General features: G+C 44.9%; 1 protein-coding gene across 1 annotated transcript; it reads right to left on the reverse strand.

Moving 5' to 3' along the window:
- Positions 1-7,216: 7,216 nt before the first annotated feature.
- On the reverse strand, positions 7,217-12,987 carry LOC147450140 (uncharacterized). Its single transcript, XM_086519454.1, has 7 exons — positions 9,891-12,987; positions 9,591-9,786; positions 9,311-9,480; positions 8,884-9,217; positions 8,489-8,693; positions 8,275-8,381; positions 7,217-8,138 (listed from the first exon to the last, which is right to left on the reverse strand). Exons 1-7 carry the CDS (start codon positions 12,038-12,040, stop codon positions 7,986-7,988), a joined length of 3,315 nt encoding a protein of 1,104 aa, XP_086375580.1. The 5' UTR covers positions 12,041-12,987; the 3' UTR covers positions 7,217-7,985.
- Positions 12,988-14,975: the final 1,988 nt, after the last annotated feature.

Genomic DNA, 14,975 nt, shown 5'->3' on the forward strand with positions numbered 1-14,975 from the left:
GGTTTGATGGTTTAAAGAGCAGTGATAGAGGTTCATGGCAGGAGATTCGAAACCATTTTCTAAAGCGGTTTCAAAGAGTGGTTACTTTGGAGGAAGTTGGTGCAAAGAGGTACGCCAAGATGTAAGTCAAGACTCTTTAATTTTCTTTGAACAATTGAAAGCCTGTTGGAGGCAGTTGGAGATTGCTACTGGGATAAAGGGCAACCAGTTTTAAAGTTGTCGAGGTTGTTAGCGTGCTTGCATCCAAAAATCAGAGAAAAGGTCGAGTATGATGCACATACCTATGAAGATATGGTGTATCTGGCAAAGATGAAGATCATGAAGGTAAAGAGGAAGCTGGAGTTTGGCATGTTGAGGCCTGCAGATTATGTACATGTTGTAGCGGAGGGTTCTATGGTTCAATCAAGAGCAGTGTTGGTTGTTTGAAGTGCAGAGCTTGTTGAGGTAAGGCCTATGGTTGTTTATGTTCCTTGGAGGATTACAGTTTGTGATGTGCTTGTGCTGATGGTGGACGAACTTGTCAACAAAGATAAGCCCCTTGTCAAAGTGAACCAGTGTGCAAAAGAGCTAGCAAATGTCGAGGTTCTAGAGCAAATTGAAGAGGTAAAGCCTGTTCTTGTGGAGAGCTTGTATGAAAAGGTAGCAGAGTGCAATCAAGTTGCAGATACCGAGGGTTCAGAAGTGGATGAAGAAAGTGGGAAAATCCTAGATGAAGGTCAAGCTTTTGTGGAGCAGTCAATGGATGAAGATGATGATGCCAAGTCGGCATGTGGTGCTGCGGAAGATGAAGATACCAGCTCGAGTTTTTGGAAAATGAGTGAAGAAGATCGAGCAGATGAGTTCACATCCTATGGCAAGAAGACCAAGTGTGATGAGCCGGTGTTGGTAAAGGTAAAGTTGCCTTATTATGTGTCTAATGATATGGTGATAGCCAATGTTCAAAAAGAGCAAGGAACAGAGAAAGCCATTGTGCTTATTGGAGACCAAAGGGAGGAATCTATGCCCACCAATGGAGATATGCGGATAGAGACAATGCAAATTCTTGCCACAAGGAATGAAGTGGACTTACCTATGGATGATGACCAAGAGAATGCAGTGTGGAGAGAGTTTCTCTCTACCTTGGAGGAGCATGATGCAACGGTAGAAGGGGTGATTGAGGGCGAGCAGTTGAAGATGACAATCAGGTGGAGCGGATCGACCTTGAAGAGCAGCTGGTTGTAGAAGAAGGGCTTGATGATGTTGGAATCAAGTGTATTTCCAATGAGGAGGAGGTCGTGTTGCCAAAGATGGTGGAGATTCCAGTGTAGCAGGCATGTCCACTGGTGGATAAAGGAGAATCCCAGACGGTGTCTTTTCTTCCATTGAAGGTATGTGAGCTTTACTTGATGAGTATGGTGGTAGATACAACTGTGCGATAGATGGTTCAACACGTGCAGGGGTCTATGGATGAGGCCACCACTCTATATGGTTGGGAGGGAGGGTCAAACATGTGTTCAAGTATGTTTGTCTTGAATGATGGTATGTTCGATGGTGTCTAGTTTGAAGTGGGCAGTATGTTGATGAATGCCTGGAGTGATGAGGAGATTCCAAGGGAAACATATAAGGAGGATGGTCTATGTGTTGAGGTAAGACACTATGGTAAACTGTTACAGATAGATGGTAGGAACCAATGGCAGTTTTTTGAGCCAGGTAGACAGGATGTGATGCAGAGGGTGGGGCAACCTGCTTGAGGTTTTCCAGATAGCAATAAGACTATGTATATATGGTTTTGGTTTTTTGACAGTGTCTGTCAGTGTTTGCAGTTGATAGATGAATGAAGCTCTTTTGTGGTTGAGCATGAATGCTCAACTAGGGGGTGGGCAATGATGGTGCGGCCAAAGTTAGTCTATGGAGGGAAGTGCTCTATGCCAAGTTGTGGGTGCTAGCAGGTGTTGTACAAGGTGCTAAAGTAAGTGCAAAAGACCTGGGCAAGCATGTGTTAGTGGAAACGTATTCCTGATGCCGCTTTTTAGGCCAAAAATGCTCTAGAAAGGGCCAGTTGGGATGGATGGTCAAGGTGTTCAAAGTGTCGAGTCAGTGTTCTAGAATGTGGTGTTCGAGATGTTGTGCGAGCTGATCTAGATGGCTCCTCAAAAGGAGCCCTGGTGTGAAAGATGTTAAAGTCCAAAGATGGAATGGTTTGCAGATCCGAGACGCACAAGGTAGGTGGGGACAGGTGGCTAGATCGGGGGGGGGGGGGGTAGTGGATACATGTGAAGAGCTCGAGTTGCAGAGCATGTCGGTCTTCTCGGATCATCAATCGGAGCTCCATAGGGAAAGTTATGGCCACTAGAATGTTTGTCGAGGGTCGGGTGTGTGCCCACTTGACCACATTGAAATGTGTGCCATCTGGAGTTTTTTAAAGTTTCGTGAGGTTCCAGCATGTAGAATGCATCGTGTGGAGTTGACACAAACTAACGGCTTGTCGATTGGACAGCAAGATACGACGAGTCAAGGTTGGGGGGTTGTTGCCAGAATGTAGGTACCGGATTGGTTTTTCGTTTTTGGCGGCCTTGGATGGCCGACCAAACGGAGCCTGAAAGTGGAGGGACCTACATGGGTTCAAAGTCGGGAATGCAAGCTTTCGGTGGGATTCAACGGCTCGGCCATTAGGCCCTTGTGTATCAAATGGCAACACCGAGAAGCTGGAGGAATTTTTTTTTTGAAGAATTTCAAGGTTTTTTGGTATTTTCAATTCAGTGGAGGGTGGCCTCACCAGGGGCCGCCACGTGATATATATAGCGTGGGCCATGAGTCCTTTATGGTGTGTATTGAGGAGAGAAAGCTCTCCATGGCATCAGCTATAGAGTGCGCCCTCCGCACTGCTGAGGTGGCGTGGCTGGCCGTGTTTGACGGTTTTGGTGACGTTTGGTGCCCTTGGGCGACTCTGAGAGGCAACAGCCAGTGGTCACCAGCGTCGGCAACAATTCGCAAAGCTGATGATGTGGCAAAGCGCCCGTAAGGGCAAGGTCCCATGCCTGTCAAGGGGCCCCAAAGTTTTTTTGAGAGGGAGAAATGAAGTCCCCTCCCCCCCCCCCCCAGTCCCCCACTAGCGATGTTGTTAGTGCTAGGGCAGACATCACACGTAAGAGGAGGCAAGAGAGAGAGAAATCAAGGCATCGGGCAATTCAAAACCAAGTCGGGCAAGGGGAGTTCAAGTGAGAGAGTGAGAGTGGAAATTGCCGAGGTGTCCAACCATGTAGGGGTAATCCTAAAAGTGACGTGCCACTTGGGTGTACTCCATAGAAAATGCTAAAAAGGACTCATGGAGAACTGCACCAGCAAGGGAGAACAAGTTTTTTTTTGTGCTTAGCCACCCCCTATAAGAGGGATCGTTTGCGATTTTGTAAGGGCTTTTTGCCGATGCGGCCATTGGAGCCAGTGTATGTTGCCGAGGATTGTGCCGCTTGAAATACGATATAAACGGTTGTGTTGAATGAAGAAAATCCATCATTGCTATCTTCTAGTGTTGATTCTCTTTTCTCTTCTCTGTTTGTGTGCATGTGTCGGCGTGTGTGCGCCCCTCGAGGTCTGTTGTGCAAAGAAAGATAGAGAGAAGTTGTGTACATGTGGAAGGTTGCGAGTTGAGCAGAGTGGGACAGAGTTGGTGTGTTGCAACGCATGTGTGCGTATGGTCGTGTGCAAGCGACGATTTGCTTGTGGATAGTGTCGAGTTTTGAAGGTCAACTCTAGTGGATTGGGGCGTTGTGTATACCATGGGCTATAGTGAGGCATTGTGTTGTGTTCTAGGTGTATTCCCTAATCCCCCTCTCCAACATCTATTGCAAGATATGCCGAACATAGCTATGGGTTATTTTTAACCTAATGGAAAGGAAAGAATTTTTTGCCAAATGCAATCACCTATGCTTGAAGCTTGAAGGATTGTGGCCTTATGCAAGACCCTTACATGGATGACATGATACTTGATGTGATGGACAAACATGCTATGTTTGCAATGCTTTTGTGAATATGTATAGCAAATGTGGTGCCCTCATGAAAGCACATAGAGTTCTTGATGACATTTCTGTTCAAAATGTTGATTACACGATATGCCTAACATGGTTGTGGGAAGGAAGCTTTGGGATCTTTCAGCCGAATGCAAAATGAAAGCCTTTGCCCAATGCAATCACCTATGATTGCACCTTGAAGGCGGGTGGCCTTATGACCATGACATGGGTAAGAGAATGCATGATGAGATCAAGGGTTGTTGGAGGAATATGCTATGCTTGGCAATCCTTTGGAAAATATGTATATCAAATGTGGTGCCCTTACAAATGCACATAAAGTTCTTGATATGCTTTCTGTTCAAAATGTATCTTTTGGAATGCGTCGTATGCAATTGCATACGCCCAACATGGCTGTGGGAAGGAAGCTTTGGGTTGTTTTAACTAAATGTGAATCAAATTTCTTTTGCCAAATGTAGTTGCCTATGATTGCACCTTGAAGGCTTGTGCCCTATGCAAGACCCACACCTTGCCGCTTGCCATGATCTCAACCATTGGCCTCAAATGGAATCGGACGGATAGCTAGGAGACTTGTTTTTAATATAACGACCTCACACATTCTGTTAATATTATTGCCGAAAAGATGCTCACGCACGCTTTTCAACACCCAAGGACTAGAAGGGCGATGATAAATGAAAGCTTTAAAGTTTAGAGGACTTGTCCCTCGTTGATATGGGCATTATGCAAGATGCTAACACAGGCAACAAATTTCAATGAGATTCTAAGTTGTTGACAGTACCTTGCAATGCAAAAAATAGAAATTTAGAACGGCACTAGTCCCTCTCTCTCATTCGCAATGAGTAATGGCAGATGCAGTGGGCTGTGATATCGATCCCTCTATGTTGAGGGTCGAGATGGTCTTATTTTCTGCTACGCCGCAGAGTTTTGAACAGGTCGACACACCTATAGGTGGTTGTGCTGGTGCCCTCATCGAGCTATTCTGGGTGGACTCCGCAGAGCCAGAGCGTGTGTTGTTACTTTCAGAGCTTTTTGGAAGCCATTTGCTAGAGACCATAGTGTTGTGCTTGGGCTCAAGGGCCCCTTGTATGTTGTTTGGTGCAGTTGGTTTTGAGGTCCATGCAGGGGACCTAAGGTGAGGACATCGTCAGCGCAGCATACGTGGTGAAGTTTCAGGTTGTGAGGGTGTGCAGGTCTGAGCATAGGGATGCCAGCGAAGGTCCAATATGGAGGGTGGACGGTGGCGGACATAAGGGAAGTTGACGTATAGCTTCAAAAAGAGAAAAGCGATGAGCTGCAAAAAAAGAAGGGGGAGCGGGAGCACTAGCATTTTCCCAGAGGAGGTAGCAAGCATAGCTGGACTGAGCATCGAGTGCGGACAGAGCCCCTTCGACTTCCTCGCCGAGGCTTTCACAATCCTTTCAGCTTAACTTTCAAGCAAATCAACCTCAAGTCAGTTGCGGAATAGTTACAGAATTTGTAGAGCAAGGAGTGTTGGATTCAAAAGACTTGACTACCACTAAGGAGAAGCACTTACTTAAAAGAGGCATTGGGTTTTCTGAAAAGCAGAAAAGGTTTGGCGAAAGCATGACAATGATGAACAAGGAGATCGAAGCAAGAAAGAGCGAGGTGCAACCACTACTCCACCTCGATAGCACTGCAAGGTTTGCTATCTGCATCCAATTCCCTATGCCTATGCATTTGCTTGGCACAACACATAAATGCTACGGGGCAAGACATGATTTTCATTTCTTATAATTTTTGGAGAGACCACAATGCAAACTCTCCACCATACTTTTGTATGGCACTTTCGCATGACATGCACTATATATTTAACATTTTCATTTTACGTGCAAGATGAGATGTTTTAACTATTCACGTAGCTTGACACAAATGTTGTCCTTGGACTTGGACCGTTCGACGACACCCGTACACGATTATCAAGTCAATAGTACAGTTTAATTTTTAGAGTCTATTGATACTTTCTTATTTTTTGAGTTTGTCAACACTTCCTTAAGTTTAGGTTAGCTACATGTATTTCTCACTAGTACATGTTCAATCTCAATCATCATATCTATATATCAAATAGATACACACTTCTTTTCTCATAGTTGGGCAATAGAGATAACCAATCATCATATATGCAATTCTTATTAAAAAGTTTGTCAATGCACTTTGTACTTGTTTACTAAACTTCAATGCTAAGGTAAGGAGGCCAGAGTGGCCCTCGTCAACAACACCACACTCCAACTTCGCATCGTGCGGCTACAGTAGACCGAATGGTAAGCAACTTGCTTGGCGTTTGTGCGATTGTGAGTTCAAAAACGTGCTTCCACTGGCCCTCACTTGCCACATTATCTTACACGTGAAATTTAGCGAAGCAAGTGTGCGCTCGCAACTAAGTTAAGAGATCTTTTTGTGGGTGGTTTATCACATTGGAGCGAAGGTGAAAACATAGTAGGTGACTAGGCCTATTCCTCTCAGATGGAAGAATCCGCTTGCTTTGAATACTTGGCCCCTCCTTAGATGCTTGGTCAATCTACGTATGTCCAGTTATGTTCTATAGCAACGCCCACCAAGATAGATTAGTCTCGAAGAGCAGCAAGATTTGACATTTGATGTTACTTCTCTTTCACATAGACACAAGGAAAGGGAAGGGGGGGGGGGGGTGGCTCTTTTGCATGAGCAAATGTTTTGGATGGTGTTGTCCATACAAGAGAAAAACAATTCATGAGAAACAAGAGAGCTTACTGGAGACATGACTGATGTCTAGCCATTATGAGAAATGCCAGGCCTACTACAAGGAGATGCCATATTTTTTCTTTTGCCTTCAACATCGAGAAACTTGTCACTCATGGCTTTTTCAGCAGAAAACCGTGTTAAATTTAAATGGCCTCCACATAAAAAGATATGCAAAGCAATGGCATTGGAGACCAAAAGTAGAATTTTGAGGAGCATTGCACGATGGGAACGATGTATGGCCCACCTATTTCACAGACAAGTACTTCCCTTTCTCTTTCTTTTTTGTTTAAATTTGAAGAGAAGGGGAAGAGAGAGAGAGAGAGAGAGAGAGAGAGAGAGAGAGCTAGAGAGAGCTGTTGCTTGCATAGCCATAGTCACAAACTTTTCAAAAGGCGTCCAGCTTTGTTATGTTTGCAATCTTCAAAATTACTCTCATCACGGCTCACCAACAATCAAAGCTGTAAGAGAGGGAGTTGTATGGTTTCAACAAAAGCTTTAGAAATCAACAGAAAGGTAACAGAGGATTTTGAATCTCTTCAACGAGTCCGAGGTTTCAAAATTCGAGTATTGATCAACTCTACAAATATTGCACAAGCTGGAATGTGGCGCACTGGTGACATTGCAGCTTAGAATCTACATTGTTGACGTTATTCCTGATCTTAATATCTACAATCGCTATGACCAAAAAATTCGGTGAGTATATGGTTATCATTAATGGAGAATCCCCTCTCCAAATCATGAAGGAGATGTCAGTGGGCATACCTTCCTTGCTGCTTGGAAACGACAATTAACAAATCAATTTTCTGTTACAAACAAATCAAGGGGCTCTTGCAAACTATCCACTAGCAAGGCCTTATTCAAATCCAGTAACAAAGCCCTTCGGTGGAATAGATCATTCTAAGATCCTTCCACCAGACCAAATACTTTGCCAGAGAAAAAGGTGCCTTTGGTGGATGTGGATTTACAAGCCATATCGCGCTTTCCATCATCCACACCTCAGCAATCTTTGCAGTCATTCAATTCCCGGAAACTCCTTGCTCGAAATAATGCCAAAGCATATACATTTCAAGCGTTTAGCAAATAGAACTCTGCTCTTTACCAAGACAAAGCTGCAGTTCCCTTTTGTTAAATAAAGCAAGGACCTTTCCGCGATTAAAAAATCAGTATAACTACCATGACCGAAGAACAGATCACCAAAAAAATGCGATTCTAGAAGCAACCCTGTTAACCTTCTCGGTGCAACTACAGACTATAGTGGCTCACCGCATACTCGAGTGACTGATGACTTGGGCCAACTATTTCTTTCAGTTTCTGCCCATCTTTATAGATTTTGAATGTGGGTATAAACGTAATGCTCTCAATCCTTGCCAAGTATGGTAATTCCTCTACATCTACCTGCACAACAATGAAACAATGGAAACGCCACTTTCAAAAGCCCTCACAAGAGCCCTATGCTTTTAAGTATCATGCCTAGCAGAAAGAGTTCTATGCTTTCACAAATCACCGAGCTGGGCAGAAAGCCCATCATTACCTTTACAAAATTTACACACGGATGACGTCTGCAGAGGTCATCAATGAAAGGAGATAGCTCTTGACATCGATCACTCCACCTCGTCATGAATTGGACCACTGACAAACCTGTTGACAACCATAAGCTTAGCATAAAAAGTACACGAAAGCACAATGTATGCAGAATCCATTCTCAATACATCACAATTGAGCAGCTGAAGAAGAGACTTTAAGACCTGCAGATCCAACAGCCTCTCTAAACTGCTCTTCACTGGTGACCTCTTCCACATCCCCTCCAAACTTCATGCCACGGATCTCCTGGCCGCGAGACTTTTTCATAGCAACCTGTACATCGAACAACGCACGATCGACATCCGAGTTGCCTGGCATTTCTCTCTTCAATGCTTCGTAATCGTGAAGGGCATCTTCCCAGCGCTCAAGCTGCAGAGAGAGGATAATGCCATAAACATGTTGCAACAAAAGCATAGAACTGCAGCACTTCATAAATAAGCACTTTAGTGACTTCCCAATGCATTTGCCCCCTATATGCCTTCTTCGAGTATGTCAGAAAGATGCCAAGATACATGCATACAGACCTGCAGATGATAAAGATGAAACAGAAGCAGTATACCTTTGTCAGACAACTTGCCCTTCGTAAGCGTGCTTTTGTATAATTAGGTTGTGCTTTCAAAACAGCATCACAATCTTCCACTGCTTTTTCCCATTGCCCAAGCTTCAGCCTGCAGGCTGCACGATTGCATAGCAGAACAGCATTTGTTGGATCACTTTCAAGTCCCTCAGCATATGATGCCAAGGCCTCAAATAGGCGGCCCGCATTAAAAAATCCATTTCCAGCAGCCCTTGCCTGTGCTACAGTCCGAGCTTTCCTCAGCAATGCAGCTGCAATGGCATTGTTGGGTTCGATTCTTGCACCTGCCTCTGCTGCCAAAACAGCCTCATCAAACCTGGCAATGAAAGCACCCAGTTTCCTTTTAGGCTGGCAAATGAAATTGGAAACAATCATGGGCCACTGAAGAATTCAACATCCTACTGCTTACCTTCCAAGAGCCATATGCACTTGTGCTCTGGTTAGGCAGAGATAAGCATTTGGAGAGCCAATAGACGAATCAATCAAGGAACTCTCTATCTTTTGTGCCACGGTACACACGCTATTTGCATGTTGCAACTTCTGCAACCTAAGCAGAGCTTCCGATTTGAACCCAAAGATCTGGTAGGACAACAGATGTTCAATAATCAAATCAACTTATGAGACTTGCCCACAAACATGCTCAGTAAGCTATAAGGAGTATACAAACTTCAAAGGCTAGTAGGGTCAACCTGTGGAGCGGAATCTGCACCTGCAACCACAGCTGCATCGCTTTCTTTGATCACATTATGCCAATCTCCCAACTTCCTAGCTTCAATGCATCTAGAGAGATGCTTTTCTATTACTTGAAGTCGCTGCACTTCGATTAAGTTAGTGTCCTGTCCAGCCCCATGAAGATGCTGCCTTGCACTTTCCACCATACCCAACCTGCAGGCAAATTAGCACAATAGGTGATGGCATACAGGAAACCCTACCAAGTCCTTCATTGTCTGTGTACAACGAATTGACACTACTCCTTCAATCTTGCTAACCTTATGTATAGGGATGCTGCACGCTGTCGCGCGCGGGCATAGGAAGGATCTAGCCTAATGGCCTCTTCACACTCCTTCACAGCCTCACCCAACCGCTCAAGGCCAGTCAACGCCGCCGCTCTGTTGCATCTATACACAGCACTGTTTGGACATAAAGCCACAGCCTTGTCGTAAAGGGTCAAAGCCTCCAAGAAATGGCCTGCCTTGTAGTATTCATTTCCCGCATTCTTGATGTGCTCGGAGTCTGAGGTAGCTAATGCTCTCTTCAGAAGCCTACAATCCACAATAGAGCCCTCATTCGATCTCTCTTGCTTTACATTTGTTCTTGTAGCTCCAGTGTAGCTCAAGACATCACCATTTGCTCCACCCACTAAAAGGTTCCCACTGAGCAAGACATTACCATGGCAGCTCGCATCAGCAGACGGACATCTTCTGGCTGAGTTCCCTGCAGTAGCAAACGAGCTGTTCAACTCATCTGCCTTCATCCTATGTGAGCTGCCGCCGCCTCTCAAACTAGGATTTCCATTGCGTACCTTACTAAACGTCATCTCATCTGACCTCCTTCCATTCGAATGCCAGTGTTGGCCTGCATTTTCATTAGAGCTGGTTGGTGATAGAAGGGCATTGACAGCAATTTCATAACCTGTGATACTTCCCATTGATCTAGAACTCTCAGAGTAAGGGCTGCCTTTGCTCATCGAAATATCCCCAGGTGAAGAAATTCTGCCTTCTTTGAGGGCCTCCGGAGCCAATGGGCTCCCACTGCTTGAACTACCTCCATGAGATGATAATGAATCCAAAGAGATGGTCTCGCCTATTCTAGTTGGGCTTGCCAGAACAGAACGCCCTCTGCTTGGACTCACTTTCCAAGCAAGACCATTTGTATCACTCCTGACAGAACGTTCATGCTCTCCTGATTTGCTTGTCTTGGTGACACCAGTGCAGCCCATCTCTTGCGAACATTGGGTTCTACTTGGACGAAAAACGTGCAATTTAGAGCTATCCTTCGTATGCCTTTCATTCTCCACTACTTCTGACTTGAGACCATCTACAAGTGAATTGTTTCCTGAACTTGACATACTGTCCTCATTGATCATGTTTTGGATAGGTAAAACAAAATGATGTGGGTCTGCTTGACTATTATCGCTCCCCGGACTCAGTTTTCCATTCATTCCTTCACACTGGAATCCAGGCACCGTACCTGTAGCTATCGTATCCACATTGCTTCCTTGGAAGCTGAAGGGATATGACATACTGACATCTTCCTGTTCCATCATAGTGAGATCTTTTGTAATAGCTGTAAAACTAAGTGTCCTTTCCACCCTACAAATATCATGATTGGAGGCAGAGGAGCTGCTTGTATCTAGCAGTTCAGCAGTCTGTAGGGATCCCGAAGAAGTGCCATCAAACTGTGAAACCGTGTTCATACTTACACAGTAATCATCCACACAATATACGTCCACTTCCTTTCTGCATGGTTTCCCAGGCAAGTCTGCAGCTACAAGCTCAACATTGTCAGATGAGTCTTCATCATCTCCTTGCCATACTTGCTGTGCTGGAAAATGTCCATTTCCTCGCAGATTTTTCCCAAAATGAAGGAATGTGCCCTCATGACAGTTATGATCTGCATTGCTATGACAACCCATGTATTCAGTCCTATCCGGTCCTGCGCCGCTCTCCAAGATTGTCTTTCCTGAATGTATGCTGTGTTTCTTATTGAGAGATTTTATGGCATTGTCACGCTGATTAACTTCTGCTGCACTGACACCAGAACTGGCTTTCAGCTCAGCACCATCCTCACATAGCTCTTTCCTTGCGTCCCAGTACAAACGGGCTCCATAAGGCAGGCTGCCTTGGCCACAACTGACATGGGGTTGACAGTTTCTCTTTAATGCAATGTCATCAGTTGTTGCAAAGAGATGTTCTAAGCCTGTTGTTGCATAGTTGTCCCTAACCGCCTCCCCTGAGAGGTACACGGGAAGACTTCTGTCAGATGTATTTGCATCATTTTGCCACCTATCAGAATCAGACCTGCTGGCACAATGGGATCCGCTACTGCCACCTCGACGAAACGATTTGTTGTCGAAAATGCCTGCATACAAGTTGACGCTATTGTTCTTCTTGCTCTGTGAGTCACATTTGGTCACCATAGATCCCTGCTGCTGAAGCAGACAATAGAATCAGTGGGGGGGTGAGACAGAGGAGCAGATGGCCTGCAATGCAAGATTGGGACCCTGGAGAGGGGGAAGGGGGGAGGGAAGAGGAAGCAGAGATGGCATCTCTGCTAAAAAGAGAGATGCGCAACCTGAGAAAAAGTAAAAATGCTAAAACGAAAGAAGGGAGAAAAAACGAAGAACGAGAGAGAGAGAGAGGATTGTGGGCGCCCAAATGAGCTAAAGGATTTCAGTTAGTTATGAAAACTGTACTATGAAATTAATGCGATTCTACTATCCCCATTGAATTGTTGTGGGCAGAAATGGGCATTTTCCAGGGGAAATTCCAGCAGAGGCAGCCGTTTTCTGCAGCGCAAACTCACATGCAAATGGGCGCTTTTCCTAGGGCGATTCTCTGTGTCTCACTGCTCAGAGACCCAAACCCACTTTTGCTTTCAGCACCATCGCCGCTCCAAAGACCGATCGCAACCCAACACATACACACACACACACACATTCATTGCATGTGTCTGAGATTTTCAAGCCATATCGAAGAACAAAGTTGCCGCGCAACCCAACAAAAAGAGAAAAGAATTGTGCGCAGCTTCTGAGAACATATAGATAAAATTCTGCTCTCGAAGTTTTTTTAAAGGGAAGGATTGCGCGCCTAGAGGCGACACGCCCTTGGCCTTACATAGAGAACATCGCAGCTCCAACCCACGAAAAACAACTGCTGCAGAAAACCTCGGGAGCCTTAAAATACGCAGGGAAAGAAGCCCAAATCAGTGCAGGGTTCCGGGGATGCAGATCAGAGCAATGCACAATGTGTGTGTGTGTGTGTGTGTGTGTGTGTGTGTGTGTGGAGAGAGCGAGAGAGAGAGAGAGAGGATGTTTACATCTACGGTTCCAGTGTTCCACCAACCTTAAGCATACTAGAGACTCTTACACAGCACGCAGACATGATGCAATGCCCTGGCCCTTGCTAATTATTGAGCCCAGGCTAATGCAATGAGAGAATGACACGTTAGACTTCAAATGGAGCCTAGAGATCTCATGACGACACGTGTTATGCATTACATCTAAGGAATGTTTCACGCGGGCTCAAATTAAGATCTTAGGGACCAAAGTTTGGGTCCTTGGAACGTTCATTGTCGCTTTGATCATCATCGGCCCTTCTCTGTTGCGCTTTTTCACATGTACCAGTCAGCCTCCGAGAAGATTCTAAGCCTATGCAACAGGTGCTAGGGCAGTTGAGGAGGAGATCTTGCCCATTAGAAAGGGAAGTGGAAGGAGGCCAGTGATTAGGGGCTAGTGAAGACAACTTCCAGTCAATACATGTGGGCAATGGATTCCAATAGCTAGCCATCCACCATCCAACACTCAAAAAGTGATGCCACGTTGGATCATGCGTTGCTCTAACTTGGTGTTGGGACTGTGGTACACCGAACTCCCAGTCAGTCTAGCTTTCCACATTCTATGGAGCCACTCTTGCCCTTTGGGAGTTGGGGGGGGGAGTTGCTTCTTGACCCTTGGGAAAGATACTTATGTAACCCTTGAGAGGACACCTAGTCACTTGCTTGGGATTGTGCTTGAGAGAGAGATAGTTGGGGGGTGGTCAGGAGGTTATGATATGAGTTATGCTCTTTATGTAATCATTATCTTACATCAATGCAAATTCTCTATTTCGTCTGATCTTGCGTACTCTGTATTTTCTGTTTACGAATCTATTTCTCTCTCCCGTGTCGCGTCACAAACTCCATGTACCAATTGAGTTTATGGTTGCAGTCTCACGCATCTATGAGATGGTCATATGCCAATTACACATGGAAAGAGGACTTTGAGAATTTTTTGCAAGCACTATTGGGGTTAAACAAGGATGTCCATTGTCACTAGCTCTCTTTGAGCTATGCATTGATCAATTAGGGATCAAATGGTACTTGAGTTTATCCAACAAGAGGCATTGAAGAGGTTACTATTTGCAACGTGATAATGCAGATTGTTGTCGATATGCCCCGTGGGAACATCCTCTTGTGATAAAGAGCTATTCACGAGGCCTTTTTAGGTGCATGCAACAACTTTAGTTGCTTTATATTTATCATATAAGAGAGGTTCATAATTGTTGGAATTAGGATTGCAAGAAAACACACACAGCTTGGAGAAGATGAAGGAAGCTCAAGGCACACGATGGAGAGTGTATTACTTAGTGAGCAGTGGAAAAATAATTTAGCCCTAAAGCGATGGGTGTATATACAATGCACGGGGGAAAAAACCTCCTAGTGAGGGAAAAAATGCCTTCGCAGTCCTAAGTGTGTTCACACACATCACTACCACATGTATATGGTAACAAATCCCCCCTGGAGTGATGCGGTGAACGAGAGCTGGCACATAGAGTAAAGGGAAGTGCCATGCCATGAGGACATGATCAGTCCACAAAGGGGAGTAAGCCCAAAGCTTTGCGGAAGGATTCGAACTTCTCACGAGACAATGCCTTTGTGAAAATATCTGCAAGGTTGTCCTGTGTTGGCACATAAGCCAAGCTGATCTCTCCTATTGAGAGCCTCTCCTTGACATAGTGGTAATGCACCTCAATGTGCTTTGTGCGAGCATGAAAAACTGGGTTCCTCGCAACTGCCAATGCGCTTTGACTGTCATTGTAGATTGTAATAAAAAGGGCCTATGAACTTTGAGAAAGCGGAATTAAGAGAATTAGAGTGAACATTTTTGTTGAGACTACTTTGAGAACATACAGGGTGAACTTAATTAGCGATAGCAACATAACCATAATACTTAATTAACTTGGCATGAACGATACTTTTGCAAGAGACAGAGTTAGAGAACTTGACAACAGCTGAGGACCGGATTTATGTGGAGTTGGTCCCCCTCCAATAGAATTTTGTATTATAGATTCAATGAAGATGCAATGAAGATGGAA

The sequence above is a fragment of the Adiantum capillus-veneris genome, chromosome 9, assembly GCF_014529385.1.
Source record: "Adiantum capillus-veneris isolate H3 chromosome 9, ASM1452938v2, whole genome shotgun sequence".
NCBI classification, from domain to species: Eukaryota; Viridiplantae; Streptophyta; class Polypodiopsida; order Polypodiales; family Pteridaceae; genus Adiantum; species Adiantum capillus-veneris.

Bases quoted from the DNA above. Each gene is read 5' to 3' on its own strand.
- LOC147450140 (XM_086519454.1), bottom strand. From the start codon at position 12,040: ATGGTGACCAAATGTGACTCACAGAGCAAGAAGAACAATAGCGTCAAC. The intron at 9,787-9,890 runs GTTAGCAAGATT...ATTTGCCTGCAG, and splicing joins GCAGCATCCCTATACATAAG to GTTGGGTATGGTGGAAAGTG. The intron at 9,481-9,590 runs GTTGACCCTACT...TTGTCCTACCAG, and splicing joins GTGCAGATTCCGCTCCACAG to ATCTTTGGGTTCAAATCGGA.